This window comes from Erinaceus europaeus, chromosome X (genome assembly GCF_950295315.1).
Source record: "Erinaceus europaeus chromosome X, mEriEur2.1, whole genome shotgun sequence".
Lineage (NCBI taxonomy): Eukaryota > Metazoa > Chordata > Mammalia > Eulipotyphla > Erinaceidae > Erinaceus > Erinaceus europaeus.
In genome coordinates, this window is record NC_080185.1 from 37,710,441 (window position 1) to 37,734,941 (window position 24,501).

At 40.0% G+C, this 24,501-nt stretch overlaps 1 protein-coding gene across 3 annotated transcripts in view; it reads right to left on the reverse strand.

Moving 5' to 3' along the window:
* The window catches only part of GRIA3 (glutamate ionotropic receptor AMPA type subunit 3), a 460,874-nt gene that overhangs the window by 209,535 nt on the left and 226,838 nt on the right, over positions 1-24,501 (reverse strand). For all 3 annotated transcript variants that reach the window (XM_007524278.2, XM_060182793.1, XM_007524279.2), the window contains exon 4: positions 12,367-12,554. In XM_007524278.2, the coding sequence (XP_007524340.1) occupies positions 12,367-12,554 (188 nt within the window). The remainder of the gene's footprint in view (positions 1-12,366; positions 12,555-24,501) is intronic.

The window sequence follows — 24,501 nt, forward strand, 5'->3', positions numbered from 1 at the left end:
AGGAACCTGGTGGGAATGTAAATTGGTACAGCCTCTGTGGAGAGCAGTCTGGAAAACTCTCACAAGGCTAGACATGGACCTTCCATATGACCCAGTAATTCCTCTCCTGGGGATATACCCCAAGGATTCCATAATGCCAATCAAAAAGATATGTGTACACCTATGTTCATAGCAGCACAATTCATAATAGCTAAAACCTGGAAGCAACCCAGGTGCCCAACACCAGATGAGTGGCTGAGAAAGCTGTGGTATATACACAGAATGGAATACTATACAGCTATCAAGAACAATGAACCCACCTTCTCTGACCCTTCTTGGACAGAGCTAAAAGGAATTATGTTAAGTGAGCTAAGTCAGAAAGATAAAGATGAGTATGGGATGATCCCACTCATCAACAGAAGTTGAGAAAGAATATCTGAATGGGAAACTAAAAGCAGGATCTGACTAAATTGAAAGTAAGGCACCAAAGTGAAAACCCTGTAGTGAGGGGGAGGGTGGACATGTGGGTTCCTGGGCCGGTAGAGGGTGGGGGTGAGTGGGTGGGATGGGACACAGTCTTTTGGTAGTGGGAATGGTGTTTATGTACACTCCTAGTAAAATGTAGTCATATAAATCACTAGTTAATTAATATGAGGGGGAAATTAATTGTCTCAAAGTTTTTAAAACACAGTCTTTTTAATATATAGGCTGTGTATCTGATATGTGGACTCTCTCAAAAGCCTAGACCAAGTAGATCAGAAGCAACCAGTGGCACAGCTATATAAGATACTGGGTACTGTACAGCAAACCCTAACAAAGGGACTTTTCAAAGTTAACCCAATTACCAAATAATGTGATGATAACATTAACTATCCATTGTCTTTTTGAACACTAAGACAGCAGGAACCTCACATCTCCACTATAGAGCCTGTATTTCCCCCAGTCCTGGAACCTTAGGATAGGGCCCACTTTCCCGTATGCCTCTCCCAATCCATATCAAATAATATTGCATCTGCCGATCACAACCTAATCAACGCAACGATTTCCACCTCAACATTCTTCAGCTCAGACTGTATCCAGAGACTTCAGGTGTGGAATGACAACCCTTCAGCTTCATCACTCAGGTGAGACCTTTCCTTTCATAGTATTCTCTAATTCCATCCCAGGTGGATCACTTTCTAACAAAGTCTCAAACCTAGATATAGACCAGTTTCTGTGAGAGAGAGCATATGTTCACACGTATCCATAAACTAGTGCAAAATATATACCTGAAAGCAGAAGTACACTAGAGTTTGCAGTGAGTACCCCCCTAACACTTCCTCTCCACTATTCCAACCTTTGGGTCCATGATTGCTCAACAATTTGTTTGGCTTTGTATGTCAACTCTTTTTTCAGCCCCCAGGTTCCAGATGCCATCAGGATGCCGGCCAGGCTTCCCTGGACTGAAGAACCCACCAATGTGTCCTGGAGCTCTGCTTCCCCAGAGACCCACCCTACTAGGGAAAGAGAGAGGCAGACTGGGAGTATGGAATGACCAGTCAACGCCCATGTTCAGCGGGGAAGCAATTACAGAAGCCAAACCTTCCACCTTCTGCAACCCAGAAGGACCCTGGGTCCATGCTCCCTGAGGGATAAAGAATGTGAAAGTTATCAGGGGAGGGGAAGGGATATGGAGATTGGGTGGTGGGAATTGTGTGGAATTGTACCCCTCCTACCCTACGGTTTTGTTAATTTATCCTTTCTTAAATAAAAAAATAAATTAAAAAATTATTTATAAAAAAGAAACACTGACAAAAACCATAGGATTAGGGGAGGTACAACTCCACACAATTCCCACCACCAGAACTCCATATCCCGTCCCCTCCCCTGATAGCTTTCCTATTCTTTATCTCTCTGGGAGTATGGACCCAGGGTCATTATGGGGTATAGAAGGTGGAAGGTCTGGCTTTTGTAATTGTTTCCCCACTTAACATGGGCATTGACAGGTTGATCGATACTTCCAGCTTGTCTCTGTCTTTCCCTAGTGGGGAGGGGCTAATGAGAAGTGGGGCTAAACTAGTCACGGGCTCTTTGGAATATAACTAAAATAGGCCTACTAACTATCTATAAAGTGTCATTTTTTTATGGGAAACTATATGAATTTCCTTCCATGAAAATAAATTCAAATAAAGTTGAAAATGCTTTTGGAGTATGCGATGATCTTTTGGAAGAAACTGATACTAAATGATTTATGAATGTTATCCTTCTAACAAGGATTTATACAGTTATTTGTGTTAGTTTGTCCAAAGGATAGTAAGGAACCAATAAAAAGGTAATTTTATTGTTTCTTAGTATCTAGTGTATTTTAAAATATTTTTTCTAAAGATACACTATGTTGGTTTTGCTTGATTTAAGTAATTTCCTTAATGACAAGTGTACTTTGATGTAAATTAATGAATTATAGAAAATATATATCACCTTTCTGACATAAAGAGAGAAGCAATATTTTAAGCCACTGAAAAAATGTTTTATAGTCATACTATAAGGCTGCAGGCACTACTTTGTCTCTTCATGGAATCATAACAAAATTGCAGTACAAAATACTGAAGTGTGTTTTTTTAATATACATACATACATCACTGCATACCAGACACTAAAGATATGTACCAGACACTAGAGATACAATAATGAATACAAAATGCTTGGTACCTATCTCATAGTACTTATGGCCCTAAAAAATTCCTTAAATAATCATAAGTTGATAGTTTTATGACGATTTTTGAAAGAGGGGAATAAAAGTGATATGAGCTCTGTGGAATTAGCTGAGTGTTACTAAAGCCTTTATTTGAACAATGCTCCTTGAAACATTGCTTAGAAAGTATTTTTGCGGAGATCGCTTTCTCTCCTCTCCTCTCCCGGATCAACTAGGAATACCAAAGGAGACCACCTGGACGGAAACAAGACAGGACTAGAATGACCACAGGAACCCAGTAAATCACCCGTGAGTACAAACACGCGTGGCTGGTGACAGACAGGAGAGAGGGGCCTAAGGAGAGATTAAGTGACTGCTAACAGTTCAACAGTTTATCAGTGGAGACACCACCTCCAGTCTGCTCCACCAACAAGGGGACAGCTGAAGGGAGGAAAGGACTCCCCAGAGACTCACCAAGTGCAACTCTGAGTCTCCATTGCTACTACCCTCAGAATCTGGAGCAGCAACAGGGAGGGACACCAGGGGACAGAGATCTAACCAGGAAACTCAGGAGAAGACCTATACCTCGGTGGCACTGCTGAGGGGCTGTGAAAGTCTCTTTGCAAAACCACTGGATTATCTCTGCCACACCCTGCTTTATCTCTTGGTCAGGAGTCAGTGATTAAGCTAAGAATCCTATTGATAGTTTAAAAGCCTTCAGGCTCCCATAGCCTACAGGGAAGAAAAAAAAGAGGCTTTTACACCACTGAGCTCCAACTCAGGGATTGAAAAAACTGTTAACTTCCACCACGGTAAAACCTTTAATTAAATTACTTAGACACAAGTCAATCCAGGCAATAGTGATCAATAATTTGAAAAGTACTGATAAAGGGAACTCATAACATAATATATAAAATGGTTAAAACAACAAGAAAAAATATTGGAGACTCGAACCAGGACAAGAGTCCAGCTAAAAGTCCTCCAGAGGGTGAAGCACAAAACAACGAGTTCAACATCCAAACATTAGCTAAGGAAATAATAACAGGAGTGAGTAAAGAATTTGAAAAAAATTGTAATCAGAAATGCAGGAACAACAAATGAGAATATGGAAGAAAATTCTAATAATCTCATGGTTATTAGAGAGCTGAAAGCTGAAATCGCTGAGCTAAGAAGGCAACTAGCTGAACAAGCTAAAACAGTATCAGAGCAGGGCAACAAAATAGATGAACTCCAGAAAGCAGTAGAGGGCAGAGAGAATAGACTCTATGAGGCTGAAGACAGAATTAGCAAGATTGAGGATGAATTAGAGACAACTAAAAAAGAAGTAAGAGATCTCAAAAAGAGATTAAGAGATGCTGAAAACAACAACAGAGTCCTATGGGATGACTTCAAAAGAAACAATATACGCATTATTGGCTTACCAGAGGAAGAAAGAGAAGGAGAGGAAGAAACCATTCTCCAGGCCAGAATAGCTGAAAATTTCTCTAGTCTAGACAACACCAAAGACATAAAGATTCAAGAAGCCCAGAGGGTCCCAAACAGAATTAACCCAGACCTAAAGACACCAAGACATGTCATACTTAGAATGGAAAGGAATAAGGATAAAGAAAGGATCCTCAAGGCTGCAAGAGAAAAACAAAGAGTCACCTACAAAGGAAAACCCATAAGATTAGCAGCAGACTTCTCCATACAAACACTACAGGCCAGAAGAGAATGGCAAGATATCTATCGAGTGCTCAATGAGAAAGGCTTTCAGCCAAGAATACTATATCCTGCTAGATTGTCATTCAGACTAGATGGAAGCATCAAAACCTTCTCAGACAAGCAACAGTTGAAGGAAGCAACCATCACCAAGCCTACCCTCAAAGAAGTTCTGAAAGGTCTCCTATAAACAACCAGACCACCACAAATAGGACATATATCAAAACACTCTAAAACTCTACAAGAATGGCATTAAAATATCTTCAATCTTTGATATCAATAAATGTCAATGGCCTGAATTCACCTATTAAAAGACACAGAGTAGGAAGATGGATCAGAAAACACAGCCCAACAATATGTTGTCTACAGGAAACTCACCTAACGCAACAAGACAAACACAGACTTAAGGTGAAAGGATGGAAAACTATCATTCAAGCCAATGGCCCACAAAAAAGGGCAGGAACAGTTATTCTCATATCTGACATGATAGACTTTAAAATAGATAAGATTAAAAAAGATAGGAATGGACACTACTTAATGCTCAGAGGATCAGTCAATCAAGAGGACTTAACAATTATTAATATCTATGCACCCAATGAGAAGCCATCTAAATACATCAAACTTCTACTGAAAGCGCTACAGCAATATATTAACAGTAACACAATCATAGTAGGGGACTTCAACACCCCGCTATCTCAACTTGACAGATCATCCAGGAAGAAAATCAGTAAAGACATAAGGGAGCTAAATGAAGAGATAGATAAACTAGAACTATAGGACATTTTCAGAGTCATTCATCCCAAGAGACTGGAATACACATTTTACTCAAATCCACATGGATCATTCTCAAGGATAGACCATATGTTAGGCCACAAAGACAGCATCAGCAAATTCAAGAGCACTGAAATCATCCCAAGCATCTTCTCAGACCACAGTGGAATTAAACTAACACTTAACAATCAACAAAAGATTAGTAACAGTCCCAAAATGTGGAAGCTCAACAGTACACTTCTTAACAACTTCTGGGTCAAAGAGGAAATCAAGGAAGAAATCAAAATGTTTCGAGAGTTCAATGAAAATGAAGACACAAGCTATCAAAATATTTGGGACACAGCTAAAGCAGTCCTAAGAGGGAAGTTCATAGCTATACAAGCACACATTAGGAAACAAGAAAAGGCACAAATAAACAGCCTGATTGCACATCTTAAAGACCTAGAAGAAGAACAACAAAGGAATCCTAAAGCAACCAGAAGGACAGAAATCACTAAAGTTAGGGCAGAAATAAATAACATTGAGAATAGGAAAACCATACAAAAGATCAATGAAAGTAAATGTTGGTTCTTCGAAAGAGTAAACAAAATTGACAAGCCTTTAGCCAGACTCACAAAAAAGGGAGAAGACCCAAATAAATCAGATAGTAAATGAAAGAGGAGATATCACAACAGACACTGCAGAAATTCAACATATCATGCGAAGCTTCTATGAACAACAATATGCCACCAAGCTAGAGAACCTGGAAGAAATGAATGATTTCCTAGATACCTACCAACTTCCAAAACTAAGTAAAGAGGAAGTGGATAACATGAACAGGCCCATCACAGCTAATGAAATTGAAACAGTTATCAAAAATCTTCCCAAAAATAAAAGCCCTGGACCAGATGGTTTTACAAATGAATTCTACAAAACTTTCAAAGAAGAACTAATACCTCTACTTTTAAGTCTTCCAGAAGATTGAAGACACTGGAATACTCCCTGCCAGCTTCTATGAAGCCAACATCACCCTGATACCAAAAGCAGACAGGGACACAACCAAAAAAGAAAACTACAGACCAATATCTCTGATGAACATAGATGCGAAAATATTGAACAAAATTCTAGTCAACCAGATACAGCAGTATATCAAAAAGATTGTTCATCATGACCAAGTGGGGTTTATCCCAGGCATGCAAGGTTGGTTTAATATATGTAAATCATCAATGTGATCCACCACATCAACAAAATCAAGACCAAAAACCTCATGGTCATATCAATAGATGCAGAGAAAGCCTTTGACAAAATACAACATCCCTTTATGATCAAAACACTACAAAAAATGGGAATAGATGGAAAATTCCTGAAGATAGTGGAGTCTATATATAGCAAACCTACAGCCAACATCATACTCAATGGTGTAAAACTGGAAGCATTTCTCCTCAGATCAGGTACTAGACAGGGCTGCCCACTATCACCATTACTATTCAACATAGTGTTGGAAGTTCTTGCCATAGCAATCAGGCAGGAGCAAGGAATTAAAGCCATACAGATTGGAAGAGAAGAAGTCAAACTCTCCTTATTTGCAGATGACATGATAGTATACATGGAAAAACCTAAGGAATGCAGCAAAAAGCTTTTGGAAATCATCAGGCAATACAGTAATGTGTCAGGCTATAAAATTAACATTCAAAAGTCAGTGGCATTCCTCTATGCAAACACTAAGTTAGAAGAAATTGAAATCCAGAAATCAGTTCCTTTTCTACAGCAACAAAAACAATAAAATATCTAGGAGTAAACCTAACCAAAGAAGTGAAAGACTTGTATACTGAAAATTATGAGTCACTACTCAAAGAAATTGAAAAAGACACAAAGAAGTGGAAAGATATTCCATGTTCATGGGTTGGAAGAATTAACATCATCAAAATAAATATATTACCCAGAGCCATCTACAAATTTAATGCTATCCCCATCAAGATCCCAAGCACATTTTTTTAGGAGAATAGAAAAAATGCTACAAATGTTTATCTGGAACCAGAAAAGACCTAGAATTGCCAAAACAATCTTGAGAAAAAAGAACAGAACCGGAGGCATCACACTCCCAGATTTCAAACTGTATTATAGGGCCATTGTCATCAAAACTGCTTGGTACTTACTGGAACATGAACAGACACACTGACCAGTGGAATAGAATTGAGAGCCCAGAAATGAGGCCCCACACGTATGGACATCTAATCTTTGACAAAGGGGCCCAGACTATTACATGGGGAAAGCAGAGTCTCTTCAACAAATGGTGTTGGAAACAATGGGTTGAAACATGAAGAAGAATGAAACTGAACCACTATATTTCACCAAACACAAAAGTAAATTCCAAGTGGATGAAGGACTTGGATGTTAGACCAGAAACTATCAGATACTTAGAGGAAAATATTGGAAGAACTTTTTTCTGCATAAATTTTAAAGACATTTTCAATGAAACGAATCCAATTACAAGGAAGACTAAGGCAAGTATAAACCTATGGGACTACATCAAATTAAAAACCTTCTTCACAGCAAAAGAAACCACTACCCAAACTAAGAGACCCCTCACAGAATGGGAGAAGATCTTTACATGCCATACATCAGATAAGAGTTTAATAACCAACATATATAAAGAGCTTGCCAGACTCAACAACAAGACAACAAATAACCCCATCCAAAAATGGGGGGAGGACTTGGACAGAATATTCACCATAGAAGAGATCCAAAAGGCCGAGAAACACATGAAAAAATGCTCCAAGTCTCTGATTGTCAGAGAAATGCAAATAAAGACAACAATGAGATATCACTTCACTCCTGTGAGAATGTCATACATCAGAAAAGGTAGCAGCAGCAAATGCTGGAGAGGGCTTGGGGTCAAAGGAACCCTCCTGCACTGCTGGTGGGAATGTCAACTGGTCCAACCTCTGTGGAGAACAGTCTGGAGAACTCTCAGAAGGCTAGAAATGGACCTACCCTATGACCCTGCAATTCCCCTCCTGGGGATATATCCTAAGGAACCCAACACATCCATCCAAAAAGATCTGTGTACACATATGTTCTTGGCAGCACAATTTGTAATAGCCAAAACCTGGAAGCAACCCAGGTGTCCAACAACAGATGAGTGGCTGAGCAAGTTGTGGTATATATACACAATGGAATACTACTCAGCTGTAAAAAATGGTGACTTCACCGTTTTCAGCCGATCTTGGATGGACCTTGAAAAAATCATGTTGAGTGAAATAAGTCAGAAACTGAAGGATGAATATGGGATGATCTCACTCTCAGGCCGAAGTTGAAAAACAAGATTAGAAAAGAAAACACAAGTCGAACCTGAAATGGAATTGGAGTATTACAGCAAAGTAAAAGACTCTGGGGTGGGTGGGTGGGTGGGGAGAATACAGGTCCATGAAAGATGATGAATGACATAGTGGGGGTTGTATTGTTAAATGGAAATCTGGGGAATGTTATGCATGTACAAACTATTGTATTTACTGTTGAATGTAAAGCATTAATTCCCCAATAAAGAAATAAATTATTAAAAAAAAAAGAAAGTATTTTTGCGGGATACTGTGAGTGCACATGTAGAAGAAAGAAAGATAGCGAGTGAGACATTTAAAGAGAGAACCAGATTTTAAATAATGTTCTTTCATTTTTCTGAAAGTGTTGACTAATAATGATTATCTTATAGTACTTAATTCCTTTCAATGGAAACATGCCAACTATCTGAGGTATAGTAGATTTTATTTTTCTTGTTATGTAAATGAGAAAATTATTTAAATGCCTAACTACCCAAAAGCCTGATGCACTGCTTTTTTATTACATCATGCTAAAAAGTCCCAGACTACAGTAGAAGACTCCTAATCCCTGGCTCCAAAGACTCCTATAAAATCCAAAAGCCTGTGCCAATTTTAGGACCCATCATCCTCGGCTAATAGGCAGAGTATACTATTCAGCCTCCTTTGGAGACTGGAGTACTCCCTACCCTTGTTGATCCACATTGAGAGTCAGGTCCTGTAGGGGCCCATAGAGAGGTCCATTATGTTGTTTGTTGGAGATGACCAGTGACAGTAGTGAAATCACGTAATGTGAGCTCAGACCTACAGGGATGCAGAGGTTACATAGGCTCCTGTGCTGACTATGGCCCCAGATCAGATCGATGGGGCTTACAGTCAACAATATTTATATACTTTTCCCATATTTAGGTGCTACTTCTTTCCCTGATCCAGCTTTCTGGTCCTTTTTCCAACTATGACACCATCCCCCCAGAAAATAACTTAGGTCACCTGCATATTAGATGCCAGGCGCAGACAAAAACTAATAGGGTTATTTGTCCCATAGAATATACTTAAAATAGACCTGACCTCCTGGGGCTTTTTCCTAAATGGAGAACCCAAATCTCCATCCACAATATTCTAGCCTTTAGTTTCATTTGTAGTCAACAATTTGTTCTGCTCTATATCTTAACTCTTTTTCGGCCACAAGGTTCCAGATGCTACCATGATGCCAACTGGACTTCCCAAGGCAGACAACCCCACTAATGTGTCCTGGAGCCCCCCCCTCCAAGAGTTCTGCCCCACTAGGGAAAGAGAGAGAGACAGGCCGGGATTATGGATCAACCTGCCAATGCCCATGTTTAGTGGGGAAGAAATTACAGAAGCCAGACCTTCCACCTTCTACACCCCATATTGACCCTGGGTCCAAGTTCCCAGAGGTATAAAGAATAGGAAAGCTATCAGGGAAGGGAATGAGTTACGGAGTTCTGGTGGTAGGAATTGTGTGGAATTGTACCCCTCTTATCCTATGGTCTTGCCAGTGTTTCCATTTTGTAAATTACAGAAAATAAATAAATAAAAAGAGGGAGTCAGGCAGTAGCGCAGCAGGTTAAGCGCACGTGGCACAAAGCGCAAGGACCAGCGTAGGGATCCCGGTTCAAGCCCCCAGCTACCCACCTGCAGGGGAGTCACTTCACAGGCAGTGAAACAGGTCTGCAGGTGTCTATCTTTCTCTCCCCCTCTCTGTCTTCCCCTCCTCTCTCCATTTCTCTCTGTCCTATCTAGCAATAACAATGACATTAATAACTACAACAACAATGAAAAGCAACAAAGGCAACAAATAAAATATAAAAAAATAAAAAATGATTTAAATACAATAGTACTCTGCCACCAAGTTGCAGATGCTCCTATGATGCCAACCTGACTTCCTGGGAAAGACAATCTCACCAATGTGTCCTGGAGTCCCACCTCCCCAGATCCCTGTCCTACTAGGGAAAGATAGGGACAGGCTGGTAGTATGGATCAACCTGCCAATGCCCATGTTCAGTGGGGAAGCAATTACAGAAGCCAGGCCTTCTACCTTCTGCACTCCATAATGACCCTGGGTCCATGCTCCCAGAAGGATAAGGAATAGGAAAGCTATCAAGGGAAAGGATGGGATACAGAGTTCTGGTGGAGGAAACTGTGTGGAGTTGTACCCTTCTTATCCTATGGTCTTGTAGATACTTTTTATTTTATGAATAAATTTTAAAAAATTAAAAAAATATAAATACCTTAAAATCACATACAATATTCAAGAAACCAAAGACACTAATACAAAGGAAGGAAAACAAAATATGGCAAGGAGAATGTTCCTTTGCTTTTGGCTATTAAGTAGGTCACCCACTAAAAAGCTATTTTGGTATAAAATTTTAGAGGGCATGTAGTACATCTACCAACATGACTGACCTGATTCTTCATTTTCAAGATCTAAGAAAATCAAAGGCAGTTATTTATTTATTTATTTATTTATTTATTTATTATGGAAGGGAGGTTTGGGTCATTTAGGTAGCTCAAGAAATTGTTAGTTGGGACATTTGATTTTGCCAGGCTAGTGTTCTAGATTTCCTATGAGGTTATGAGTCACTTAGAAGAGATGCTGTTCTTAAGAAGGGACAGTTTGTAAACCTCTGCATTGTGTAGTCAGCAATAAATTTCCTCCCCTTCCCTTCCTTTCCCTTCCCTTCCCTTCCCTTCCCTTCCCTTCCCTTCCCTTCCCTTCCCTTCCCTTCCCTTCCCTTCCCTTCCCTTCCCTTCCCTTCCCTTCCCTTCCCTCCCCTCCCCTCCCCTCCCCTCCCCTCCCCCCTCCCCTCCCCTCCCTCCTCCCCTCTCCTCCCCTCCCCTCCCTCCTCCCCTCCCCTCCCCTCCCTCCTCCCCTCCCCTCCCTCCTCCCCTCCCCTCCCTCCTCCCCTCTCCTCCCCTCCCCTCCCCTTTCCTTCCCTTTTTTTCCCATTTATTACTTATTTTTGTATGCATTTTCTTGTGGGGTGCATCAGACAAACTCTTAACATTTAGCTTTCTAGAAAACAGTTTTTCCCAGGCAATGGATGATAACTATAATTTAAATCTCTGAAGCTGTTTTGGCTCTCAGGTATATGGGAATTGAGTTAGAATGAAAATGTTTCCTTTACAGTTTTATTTATGACAGCATGAACACTTTGTTATTAACTGGAAAATCGAAACTTCTAAGAAAAATAATAATCTTTTACTAAATTTCAGTTTGACTCTAAACTGAGTGTCCATTTGAATTAGGGTGAAGCATTTCTTTTTCTAATTTTTAGTTTTAAATTTAAATAGCCAGGCATAAGAATGACTACATTTTGGGTTCATTGAATTGTATTTCTCCCCAGTCTATTGACAGATTTTTTCCTCATATGCTATTTTACATTAAAAATGATTTTATGTTACATACATACATTCCCCAATCCTTTGGAACCAGAGGGATGTTCTGCAAAAATATCTACTAATTCAAGAAGAATGAATAGTGCCTTGGCACTCTAAGCTCCAGAAACAAAAAACAAAACAAAAAACTACTTCTGCCTTATCTCTTACCTTTGTTCTATTCTGGGAGGAAAGTATGGTGGGATAGAGGGTATGGAAAGGGATTTCTTTGAAATAGTTAGCTATCTATAAGACAGAGACTTGGAAGGCTGTGTTTATATGGTAAGAAATATTAAATTACAGAGACTTTCATACTAATCAGAGCATTCAATTTTCAACAGCTAGATTGTCTTTTCTTTCTGTATTTTTCCCTCCCTGAAGACACTGGGGAGGAAAAAGGGATTAGAAAGACTAAAAAAATAAAATCAAATTAAAAAAACCCTTGTTGGCACATTTAGTCTATTGACTACTTAATTTATTAGTAGATATGGAAACTACCTCAGGTTGATGATTTAACATATTGGTTGGAGGTAAAATAAATCTGAAACATACCTGTTCCAAAATTGTGTTAATCCTTTCAACTTCACAGTCAATCAAATATCGTTTTTCCTGCCTCCTGTCCATTTCTTCAATGATGCGCCTGAATTCTTGGACATCCTTTATGTTGCCCACAGACCTAGCTGTCACTTGCCAGTTGTTTTGCACTGCTGCTTCCATAATTGCTTGGAGGATAGAAAACCCTGAAAGAAGGAAAAACAGCTATAATGTTTTTTTTTCTGTAAAAATACCTTTCTTCAGGTATTAAATATACTGCTGTGTATTTATTCACATTCTAGTAGGTCTTGTTGAACCTTGTCCATTTTGAAGAGCAGGCTTACTCAAAGCATCAGCATTACATTTCCGAAGAGCTGGCATCTCTATCTTAGCCAAAAGGAAAAAATATTCTACTACTGTGGACACCAGGCTATGTGTCAACTCTGTACTTAAGCAAATGAAGCTGAATTACAGTACCTAAGTGGTTATATTGACATGTATTACAAAAATAACTATGGATAGAATACTAAGAGCTTATTCCTTGCTCTTGGCCACAATATTTCCTGTTGCAGCTGAAGATCATTTATTTCATTTTCCATATAAACATTGTTAAGAATCAGACATACCTATAGTAGAGATAGAACTTTGTTATATGTAGTATGGCTAATTATTACACAGGTATGATTATCCAACTCGGTACATAATGTCTTTCAAGTAAAAACTTTTAAGAAAACCCAACAGTCTATAAAATATTATTATTGGTTCTTTGATCATTGTATTATGAAATCATTCAATTACTTTAAGTCTTCCTGAGTTGTCTTTTCTCAGTTAAATTTTGATTGATTTCTTCTTCTTTTTTATTTTTTCATGTTTTTATTTTTATTTATTTATTTTTTATTTAAGAAAGGATAAATTAACAAAACCATAGGGTAGGAGGGTTATAACTCCACACAGTTCCCACCACCCAATCTCCATATCCCATCCCCTCCCCTGATAGCTTTCCCATTCTCTATCTCTCTGGGAGCATGGACCCAGGGTCGTTGTGGGTTGCAGAAGGTGGAAGGTCTGGCTTCTGTAATTGCTTCCCCTCTGAACGTGGACATTGACTGGTCGTTCCATACTCCCAGTCTGCCTCTCTCTTTCCCTAGTAGGGTGGGTCTCTGGGGAAGTGGAGCTCAAGGACACATTGGTGGGGTCTTCAGTCCAGGGAAGCCTGGCTGGATTGATTTCTTCTGAGTTAATTACTCAAACAAATATTAACTACCAACTCCCTGGAACTATGTCAAATTGCAGAGAGAGAGAGAGAAAGAGAGAGAGAGAGAGAGAGAGAGAGAGAGAGAGACACACAGAGAACGAGAGAGAGAGAGGAGATTTGATGCTTGGATTTGGGTAATCTGTTAGAACTCAGGGTTTGGAAAGTTGGAAAAGGAAGTATACCTTAAAGTATGAGCTATAGAATAGCACATGGGTATACTTTTGCTTCTGGTCCAGAATCTAAGTGTAATTTCATCAAATATAGACATTATTTTATTGGGATATGGTGAAAAGCAGATAATTTTTCTATATATTTAAATTGTTTTACATTAATATTTAAATAATGACTAATTGGAGTGGATGAAAGAGGTCATTTAGTAAGCCGAAATGAAAGGTGGCATAACAATTTGGCCACTGGAAAAGCAGAGATTGGAAGGAAGATTATGTTGCCCTTTAAACACATTCCAGATTTTGTTTTGTCCTGTGCTCACAATGTACTTCAAGGCTATGGCTGGGAATCTTTTCCAGAACACCATAGAAAATGGTACTGACGTTTGGAGATCATGCTTCAGGGAAACGGCAGCAGTGACTCAGCTGGCCATTAGGACTCCTTTGTGTGCTGGGTATATGCAAGAAGATCACAAATGAGACCCAAGCACTTGGCAATTTCCAAATGAGCAATTGCAGCACAGGAGCACAAAATTATAGATCAGAGTAAATTACCATTGCTTTTAATATTAATTCTTACTCTGTTTAAACCAACCATGCATATTTATTTCTCATATTTACATTTCTCTGTGGGTTTCCTATATGTTCTTCGTTTGAGTGGGAGTTGCGGGTGCATAGTGGGCCAAGGTTTGGGATTAAGAAATAAACATAGGAAGAAAGAGATTAAAGCATTTGGAAATCTTTCTTAAACTGTGCATAATAAAGCCTCATTATTTCGAATCCCACTAATTAAGAATTTATGAAAATTTAGCAATGAGTAGGTTGAATTTTACTACTGTACAATTTATGAAAGACATATTGACTGAATAATAATAGTAATGGAATTACATAGTAAATCTTCAGTATATTTAAATTATGCTTTTTAAAAATATTTTTTAAGCAGAAAATTTTGGTTCTTTGAGTCAAAAATCCACATTCTTCTAATCTTTGCCAGTTATCAATAGATCTGTTCTACCACTTGGGAACCAATGTGTCAAATTAAATCATTTTTCCATGTGATAACTCACCATTTTTTTAAAATAGGCAACATATCTCTCCTTACCTTTCTTTTCCTTTTGTGAAGATGTTCCAATCCTTCAACCATTACTTTTTATGGCATTATGTTATGCCCCCCCCCTTTAGTGGATACTTGTTAATACGTTATTGATTCTGAAAATTCACATATGATGGGACTACTGTGGGTGACATGGAATGATTGTTAGCTTTTATATGAGTTCTTATTTTAGCAGCCTAAATTTACTAATATTCTAAAATTGTCACTTCAGATTCTTAATTTATGTTAAGCTTAGGTTCAACCAAGTATGCCAGATTTACCTGGAAACCTTTCCTCTGACAACTCACTATCCCTAAATCAGGACCTGCTTGTATCTCCTTTCTTTGATGATTCATTTTTAAATTTAATTTTTCTTCTTCCCAACTTCTCCTCTGTTGTTACATTGACTCAGATCTGGAAGAAGATTTCACCTATTTAGTACTGTCATGACTACTTATTCAAGGTAATTGCACCTGTATTTCCTTTCTGTCCAGACCTGCTGCTATTTGTACACTTGTGGATGCCTCTCTTCCCTCACAAAACTGCCCTTAAAGACTGCTAAATCGCTTCTCCATAGAAGAGTAAGTTGAGATTTAAGGTAAACCAGTTATAAGCAAAGGAAAAACAAATTAGGGGAATTATGTAACAGACATTTAAAAACTCAAAATTTAATAAATAGATTATAAAGGGTAGGACAGTGGTGCACCTAGATAAAACCACATAGTATTATGCACAAGGACCCTCAAAAAGATACTGTTTTTTCATTTTCCCTTTTGTTGCCCTTGTTTTATTGTTGTAGTTATTATTGATGTCGTTGTTGGATAGGACAGAGAAAAATGGAGAGATATGGGGAAGACAGAGAGGGCGAGAGAAAGATAGACACCTGCAGACCTGCTTCACCGCCTGTGAAGCGATTCCCTTGCAGATGGGGAGCCAGGGGCTCGAAAGGGGATCCTTACGACCATCCTTGCACTTTGTGCCACCTGCCTTTAACCCGCTGCATTACGCCCGACTCCCAAAGATCCTGGTTGTAGCCCCTGCTCCCCATCTGTGAGGAAGAGGATGCTTCACAAGCAGTGAAGAAGGTCTGCAGGTGTCTATCTTCCTTATTCCCTCTCTATATCCCCCATCTCTCAATTTTTCTCTGCTTTATCGAATAAAATGGGTGGGGTGGTGGTGGTGGTGGGAAATGGCTACCAGGAGTCGTAGAGCCATAGTGCTGCCATTCAGCCCCAAGCGATAACCCTGGATGCAAAAATAAATAAATTAAATAAATAAATCGTAGCATGCAGGATGCTATGGCTCTGTAAAAAGAGAGTTCAGTATTTTTATACTAAAAGGAAAGATTTATACAATATATTACTACATAAGAAAAGGTTACCAAAACCCAGCATTGGTGTAATTTCATATTCTGAAGAAACACAAAACACAAAATCATATGTATTTTTACATGCATATAAAAACATTGAAGAACTTGCCAGTAGTTTTATTCCTGAGGTGTAGAATTAACAAGAATGTTGACTTGCATTGTCATTTATAGACGTAATGTTTGACTATTTTATACAAAGCAAGTATTATTCCTCCCTTCCTTCCTTCTTCTTTTCTTTCCTCCAGGGTTATTGTTGGGGCTCAGTGCCAGCACCACAAATTCACTGCACCTGGCGGCCATTTTTCCTCCCTCCACCCCCACCATCTTATTTGATAGGACAGAGAGGAATTGAGAGAGGAAGGGAAAATAGAGTGGGAGAGAGGAAGATATACACCTCCAGACCTGCTTCACCACTTGTGAAGCATTGCCCACCCCTCTCACAGATGGGGACCCAGGGGCTCAAACCCAGACCCTTTCTCGGTTCCTTGCATTTAGAACTCTATGCTGAACAAGGTGCGCCACATCCAGCCTCCGAGGCAAGTGCAGAAACAAATAACAAATTGAACAACAAATAAATTAAAAAACAATAAATTATTGTGCAGAAACAAATAAATTAAAAAAATTCATGCTTGTCTCTCAGAGCATAAGTTTGTAGAAGGCAAGGATGACAGAGGAATGCTGGTTTGTATATTACCTGTTGCAAAAAAAGAGAGAGATCTCCTAATAAATTCTGAGCTTATAGATCTTTTTACATTTTGTTCCTTGGACTATATGAGTGCATTATATTAAAAAAATAAAGAGGAAAGCACAATCATTTTTTTTAATGAGTTTGAGTCTGGGACCTCCTGGGCTATAAGCCTTGATCACATTTTTGAGCATCTCTGAACTGTTACTTACTGCTGCAGTATTTATTACCATGCAGAGTTTCTCTGTATCTACTAGAGATTATGGAGATGTGTTCTGAGAACCCTGGGTGGAATGGTCACCTCAATTCACTTCATGTCATTAAGCAGTTTAAAAAAATATCTTTCCTTTGCTGTTGTACTAAATATATTATAGTTTGATTGTCCCATGTTGCAGCTTACCATATAAGTACCGTGAGCTAACCGATTGTGCCACTGGAGCTCCTGCAGCTTACCAAAGAGAGTAAATATGATTTGGACTTTGGAGGCAGAGCAAAAGCAAGCATTGATGCTTATAGGAGGTGAGATGCATAACAAAGCCTTGTCTTTATAAAAAATAATCCTGCTGTGCTAGTAGCTTTAGTATTATCCTCTACTCTATGTGAGCTTCAGCATGCACAGCTTTGTGACACTGTAAGCTGCTTTTCAGACCAATGTTGTTCTTACCCCCTTTTGTTTTCTTCCTTGCTTTAAAGAATAGGAATTACCACACACGTAACTGGGCAATGCTAGATCATTATCAGTGTTCAACCAAGATAACATGAGTGCATGACAGCGGAGGAGTAGCAAGGCCAAGACTCTAACTAGTCCAATTCAACTGTACTTGTAGCTGGACTACATTTTCCAAACAAAGAGGACTTTTTGGCAAAGTTTAGTGCAGGGACGAATTTTGTGCTGTATTGCCACATCACTCTAAGCAACAAATGACTTGCTCCTTCAGCTTCTGGGAAAGATGTTAACTGGAGAGGGCTGCCTAGTTTAAGATTATGCTCCCTTCCCAAGGTAATTTGGATCCAAAGACTGCTAGTTATAGGGTATAAGGGTACAACCATTTCACCTAAAATGAGAAAGCTCTAAAGGGCCACTACAACTTCAGAGTTCTCTCAAGGGTAGACTAAAGTCTTATGGTTGTACCACAAACTATCTTCTTCAGTCCATGATGCTGAGAAGGAAAGCCTTCTTCAATCAAAATTTGCATGCAATGCTCTGTTGCAGAGTCAGCTCCCAGGGGATTTAATCTGTGACTATTAGCTTGACTTCATGACAGGGATGGCAGTTGATACAAAATGATATCAAATGTACAACTGTCACAGTAATTTTTTATAGGAGATGGAAGGAAGGCCAATATTTTGTTCAATATATAAATAAAATGGAAATGTGCCCCATGCTGAGTAAATTGGGTATTTGATCTGAAAGCACACAAGAATAAAAAACAGAATATTGACCTGCAGAAACTGGTGATGAATTCATTCAGGAAACATAGCTGAGGATAATTTTTATCTTTTTGTTTATTTTCTTTCTGATGCCCCCCCCCACTGTTCATGGGTCTAAACAGACAACTTAGAGCCATATCATCTCTACATATGATATGGTCTCTAGCAGTCCCCCAGATGGTGGAGATCTCTGATGTTAACAAATAGACTTCTCGTAAGTCTTGATTCTGAGAATGTTTTATGGCCTTATGTAATTCTCAGAGAATTTCCCATCAAGGCCTCAGAGGGACTTCTGACCCTCTACAAATATTCGAGAGAGAGAGAGAGAAGTTGGTCTTTCCCAGAGGGTAGTTCAGTATTAGTGCCATTGGTCTATGCTATAAATTGCTTTTTCAGTAGTTTCAGGTTGAATTGAGAGACTCAAACTGACCCATGAAAATTCTTGTAGTCTGTACTTTTCAATCATAGAATCACCACATTATAGGCTAGAAGAACACTTGCAGATGGCTTAGAGAAGTAGGTTACAATTTTTAAAGCACTGAAACACTTCTTTCAAATGAAATTATCATAGAAGTCCATGATATGAGATAGGGCAGTCTGGAGAACTCTCAGGAGGCTACAAGTGGTCCTACCCTATGACCCTGCAATTCCTCAGAAGGGAAAACTCTAAGCACAACTTGAACTGGAGTTGGTTTATATTGCACCAAAGTAAAAGACTCAGGGGTGGTGTGGAGAGGGTTCAGGCTGGAACATGATGGCAGAGGAAGACATAGTGGGGGTTCTATTGTTATGTGGAAAACTGGGGAATATTATGCATGTACAAACTATTGTATTTTACTGTTGATTGTAAATCATTAATTCCCACAATAAAGAAATTTTAAAAAAGGAAATGATGAGGTCATCTCTGTTGCAATAGCATGGTCAGAACTCAAAGGTATCATGTTGAATGAGACAAGCCAGAAAGAGAAAGACCAGTACTGAATGATATCATTTGTAGGTGGAATAAAGAACATGGAGTGGGGTCAGGCAGTAGCTCCAAGGGTTAAGCGCACATGGTGCAAAAGCACATGGACAGGAGTAAGAATCCTGGTTCGAGCCCCCGGCTCCCCACCTGCAGCGGGGTCACTTCACAAGCAGTGAAGCAGGTCTGCAGGTGTCTATCTTTCTCTCCCCCTCTTTGTCTTCCCCTCCTTTCTCCATTTCTCTCTGTCCTAACCAACAACAGAGACATCAATAACATCAATTATAATAACTATAACAACGATAAAATAGCCAGGGCAACAAAAGAGAAAAAAAAAGGCCTCTAGTTCTGCAACCCTCAATGACCCTGGGTCCATGCTCCCAGAGGGATAGAGAATGGGAAAGCTATCAGGGGAGGGGTTGGGTTATGAAGATTGGGTGGTAGGAATTGTGTGGAGTTGTACCCCTCCTACCTTATGGTTTTGTTAATTAATCCTTTCTTAAATAAAAAAAGGCCTCTAGGAGAAGTGGATTTGTGATGCAGGCGCCAAGCCCAGCAATAAGCCTGGAGGCAAAAAAAAAAATACATGGTGCAATTTTTCATAAGTTTTTTTGCCTTTTGTATCCTTTCTGTAGTGAATATTCTGTTCATCTCTTTTCCCCACTTTGGAACTGGGTCATTTGCTTTCTTGTTGCTAAGTTTGGTGAGCTCTTTATATATTTTTGTTATTGCTTTCTGATCTGATGCATGACATGTAAATATCTCCCATTCTGTGAGGAGTCTCTTTGTTTGGGTGATTTCTTTTGTTGTGCAGAAGCTTTTCAATTTGATATAGTCCCATTGATGTTGTTAAAATTTCGGAAAGCTCTTGCTGGGTGGGCCAGCTTCACGGGCGGGTAACAGAGACGCGGAGACAACGGCTGGGCAGGGCAGCTGTATTTCTTTATTCAGGAACAACGATTCATAAACTAAGACAAACTAATCACCAAGCAGAGCTCTGCTGTCTCTTTGCGGTGGCGCAAGCACTCTCTCTTACTCTCGAACTCAGGAACTCAGGAACTCTCTTTTACTCTCGAACTCTGAAACTCTTCAACTCTGGAACTCTGACACTCTCCAACTCTCTCGGGGTTCCTTCGGGGCGGGGCCAAGCAGGCCCGCGAAACTAACTGGACTGATCTAATTCTCTTTGCGGGGAAGAACTAGAACCCAATGTAAAGCATACAATTCCCCCTTTTCTTTTTAACTAAATGACTGTAGTATCAAGGGTGTGGGGTGAACAGAAACCTATATCGTACAGGCATTTTTAAAAAAAGAAACTGGCACAAACTAAACTTTATCAGCTTAACAAAAAAAAACATTTCTTGCCTCTGGGGGGCTACTTGCCTCGACGGGCATTTGCATGGGGGCGGGGAACAGTCTAGAGTCCCAAAGGCAGCTGGCTGCAATTTACTTACTATGAAACAAAACTTGTTATTAGCATATTTCTAATAGAGAAGGGATTTGAGACTTTTACATAGCAACAACGTCTTTTAACCTTTTGTTACACCCATTCAAGATGGAGACAGGAAAGGAAACCTCAGGCATGAGAATAATTAGCATAGCCATTGTGCGATCTACCATTTCTAATAGAGAAGGTAATGGAGAGTTTTACACATCAACAAGTCTATTTAACCTTTTGTTTAGACCAACTTAGTTAAAATATATTGCTTGTTAACTAATTTTTACCTCAGACTTTAAATGTAAGTTAATTTTATCTTTATGAGAATTACGTTGAAAACCTTTTTCATTTAACTTTGACTAGTAAGAATTTAGCCTTAAAGTTAATGTTTACCAAACTTTAAACATACACATAAACATGGTCATTAATACACAAGGAGAGAAACCTTTGTTATGAAGACATGTCATTTTAAACACGAATTTAAATCTGTACTGTCTTAGTTGTTGGGGGGGATTCACCATCTGGAGGTGGCTTCCCGTGCAGCTTCACTTCTAGGAATTGCAGGTTGCGATCTCTGCACAAATCTCTGCGTACTCCAGCTTGTATGCCTTCAGATTGGACCGGCGGCTGGAGATCTTGTGTGCCCAGTTTCGGCAGGGAGCCCGGGGGTCCAGGAGGCCCGGGATCATTCCAGAATTCATAGCAAGAGGGCAGGCAGGCCAGTTTTGTAGAAGGCGTGGGCCTAGGTGCCCAGGGGTGGCGGCCATGATAGGCCGCCGCGGCCCTGCCCCATGGCCCTGCCATGTCTGCTGCCCTGCTCGCAGTGGCCGAGCAGCATGGAGGGAACACGCGTCCAGTGCCCTGCGCCACGCGGTGGAGGGCCGGCTCCTGTGGGCTGGCCTGCGTGCTGGCATTGGGCTCTTGCGTGGTGGAATCGGGCTCCAGTGTGTTGGCATCGGGCTCCAGCGTGTTGGCATCGGGCTCTAGCGTGCTGGCGTCAGCCTCTTGTGTGCTGGCGTCGGGCTCTTGGGGCTCTTGTGTGCTGGCATCGGCCTCCTGTGGGCTACGGGGCTGCGGGGCTGCGGGCACGTGCGCGGGGTTGTCTGGGCACAGCCGGCTGGCTGGCTGTTCAACCAGGTGGAAACAGCAGCTCCGCACCTCGCCTCTCGCCCGCTGGCTATTCCCGCTGGCTGTTCTGAGTTCGCCCGAGTGAGTTGAAACCACAGAGTGGTCCAGAGATAAATGTTCCAGAAACAGCAAAACAGTCTCATGAAGAAAGAGCAGAGGCCTTTGGAGATCTCTTCACAAGCAGAAGAGAAGGCCATAGTGCATAGGTAGCCAAATTGTCTTCACTTATCTGAGAGATGCGCAGGTCAGGTCCACGTGGGCGCCATTTGTTGTTAAAATTCGGCGGCTCTTGCTGGCTGGGCTAGCTTCACAGGCGGGTAACAGAGACGCGGAGACAACGGCTGGGCAGGGAAGCTGTATTTCTTTATTCAGGAACAACGATTCATAAACTAAGACAAACTAATCACCAAGCAGAGCTCTGCTGTCTCTTTGTGGCGGCGCAAGCACTCTCTCTTACTCTCGAACTCAGGAGCTCAGGAACTCTCTTTTACTCTCGAACTCTGAAACTCTTCAACTCTGGAACTCTGACACTCTCCAACTCTCTCGGGGTTCCTTCAGGGCGGGGCCAAGCAGGCCCGCAAAACCAACTGGACTAATCTAATTCTCTTTGCGGGGAAGAACTAGAACCCAATGTAAAGCATACACATTGGTTTATTTTTTATATAATTTTTATTTATAAAGAGGAAACACTGACAAAAACAATAGGATAAGAGGGGTACAACTCCACACAGTTCTCACCACCAGAACTCCCTATCCCATCCCCTCCAGCTTTAGTCTTCCTTACAATGCAAATGGATTTTTATCATTGAAGATGACCTTGAGATTTAGATGGCAAAGTGTCCCACCAATATTTTCCTCTAAGTATTTGATAGTTTCTGGCCTAACATCCAGGCCCTTCATCCATTTGGAGTTTACTTTTGTTTCTGGTGAGACAAAGTAGTTCAGTTTCATTCTTCGATTCATTTCAATCCAGTTGCCCCCAGCACCATTTACTGAAGAGAACCTCCTTCCTCCATTTAATAGTTTGGGCCTCATTATCAAAAATTATATATCCATAGGTGTGGGGGTTTAGTTTGGGCTTTCAATTCTGTTCCAGTGGTCTTGTGTATCTATTTTTGTTCCAGTACGTTTTTTTTTTATGATGGCCTTATAATGTAATTTGGGATCTGGGAGTGTGATAGGATCAACCTGCCAATGTCCATGTCCAGTGGAGAAGCAATTACAGAAACCAGACCTTCCACCTTTTGCACCCCATAATGATCTTGGGTCCATACTCTCGGAGGGATAAAGAATAGGAAAGTTTCCAATGGAGAGGAGGGGATTCAAAACTCTGGTGGTGGGAATTGTGTGGAATTGTAATATGTGCACTTATCCAGGAGTGCTACCACCCGGCCCCAAGTGTGTGGAATTGTACCCCTTTTATCTAATCAACTTTTTTATCATTATTAAATCAATAATTTTAAAAAAAGGACAGTAAAGGGGGACATAAGATAAAACTTGGACTGTGTGTGGTATTTTGCACCAAAACAAAGGGCTCTGGGGAAGGAGAGAAAGGGACAGGGTGAAGAGACATTGGGGTCCTGGTGTGTCTCCTAGACACCAATCAAGGGGAGAAGAAAGGTTGTGACTATGTATTAAAAGACTATAGTGTAAACTATTAACTCGCCAATTAAGAAAAAACAATCCATGGAAAGATTTTCATAGCATGTTTAAATTCACATTTGGCTGCTTTGTTATTTTGACTTGATTTGAACAAATCTGAGTCCACCAAAATAAACATAGTAATTCTTTAAATTTGAAATGTTAGTACAAAATTCTTCTGTGTATGAGGAACTTGAGATTGGAAGATCAACAACCTTTTTGTTTCCATGTGGATATCAGGCTATTAATTTTATGGAATAGGATTAAGACAAATATTCACTCATGCCCAGTTCAATTTACCCTTGGAAAAATTAAGATTTCCCTAAGGTTTTCATTCCTTACAACTGTGTTCTTTAGGTTTCCTTTTCATTAAGATCTGACCCTCTGCAAATCTGATCTTTCTTGTAACTGCATTACTAGTATGAGACTTGAGCTAATTTGTGAAGTCAGTGAACAAAAGGTATACCCAGTTTTCCAATCCTGTGTTCCTTTCTTCTCCAATATCCTTTCTTATTTCAAATAATTCTTTACTCATGTCTTCAGTTATGAACCCCTCCAGGAAGGATTTATATTTTAAATTAGAATCAAAGACTTGAAATAAAGAGACAAACTCTCACAAAGAAACTCCAAACAACTGAAAGTTGAATAATATTGTTGACAACTTGAAATATTCTTCATACCCAGATATTTCACCTGAGGATACAGCAACCAACTACTTAACTAGCTTAAAGTTGGTCATGAGGCTGATAGTGCATGTAATCTTGCCTTTTTCACTTTTCTCTGTCATCCTGTTCTTCATCAGGAATGCCATCTCCCTGCTGGTCAGTTACGTAGCTCCACTTTCTCACTTTCTGATAAGATCAGAAAGTATTACCAAATAGATATCTCACTTTCATTGAGTGAATGTAAACTTATTCTGCAGTGTCAGCTGAAATGAAATTTAGTACATCATCTGGAGTAGATTTCCTTAATGTCTTGAAAAAGC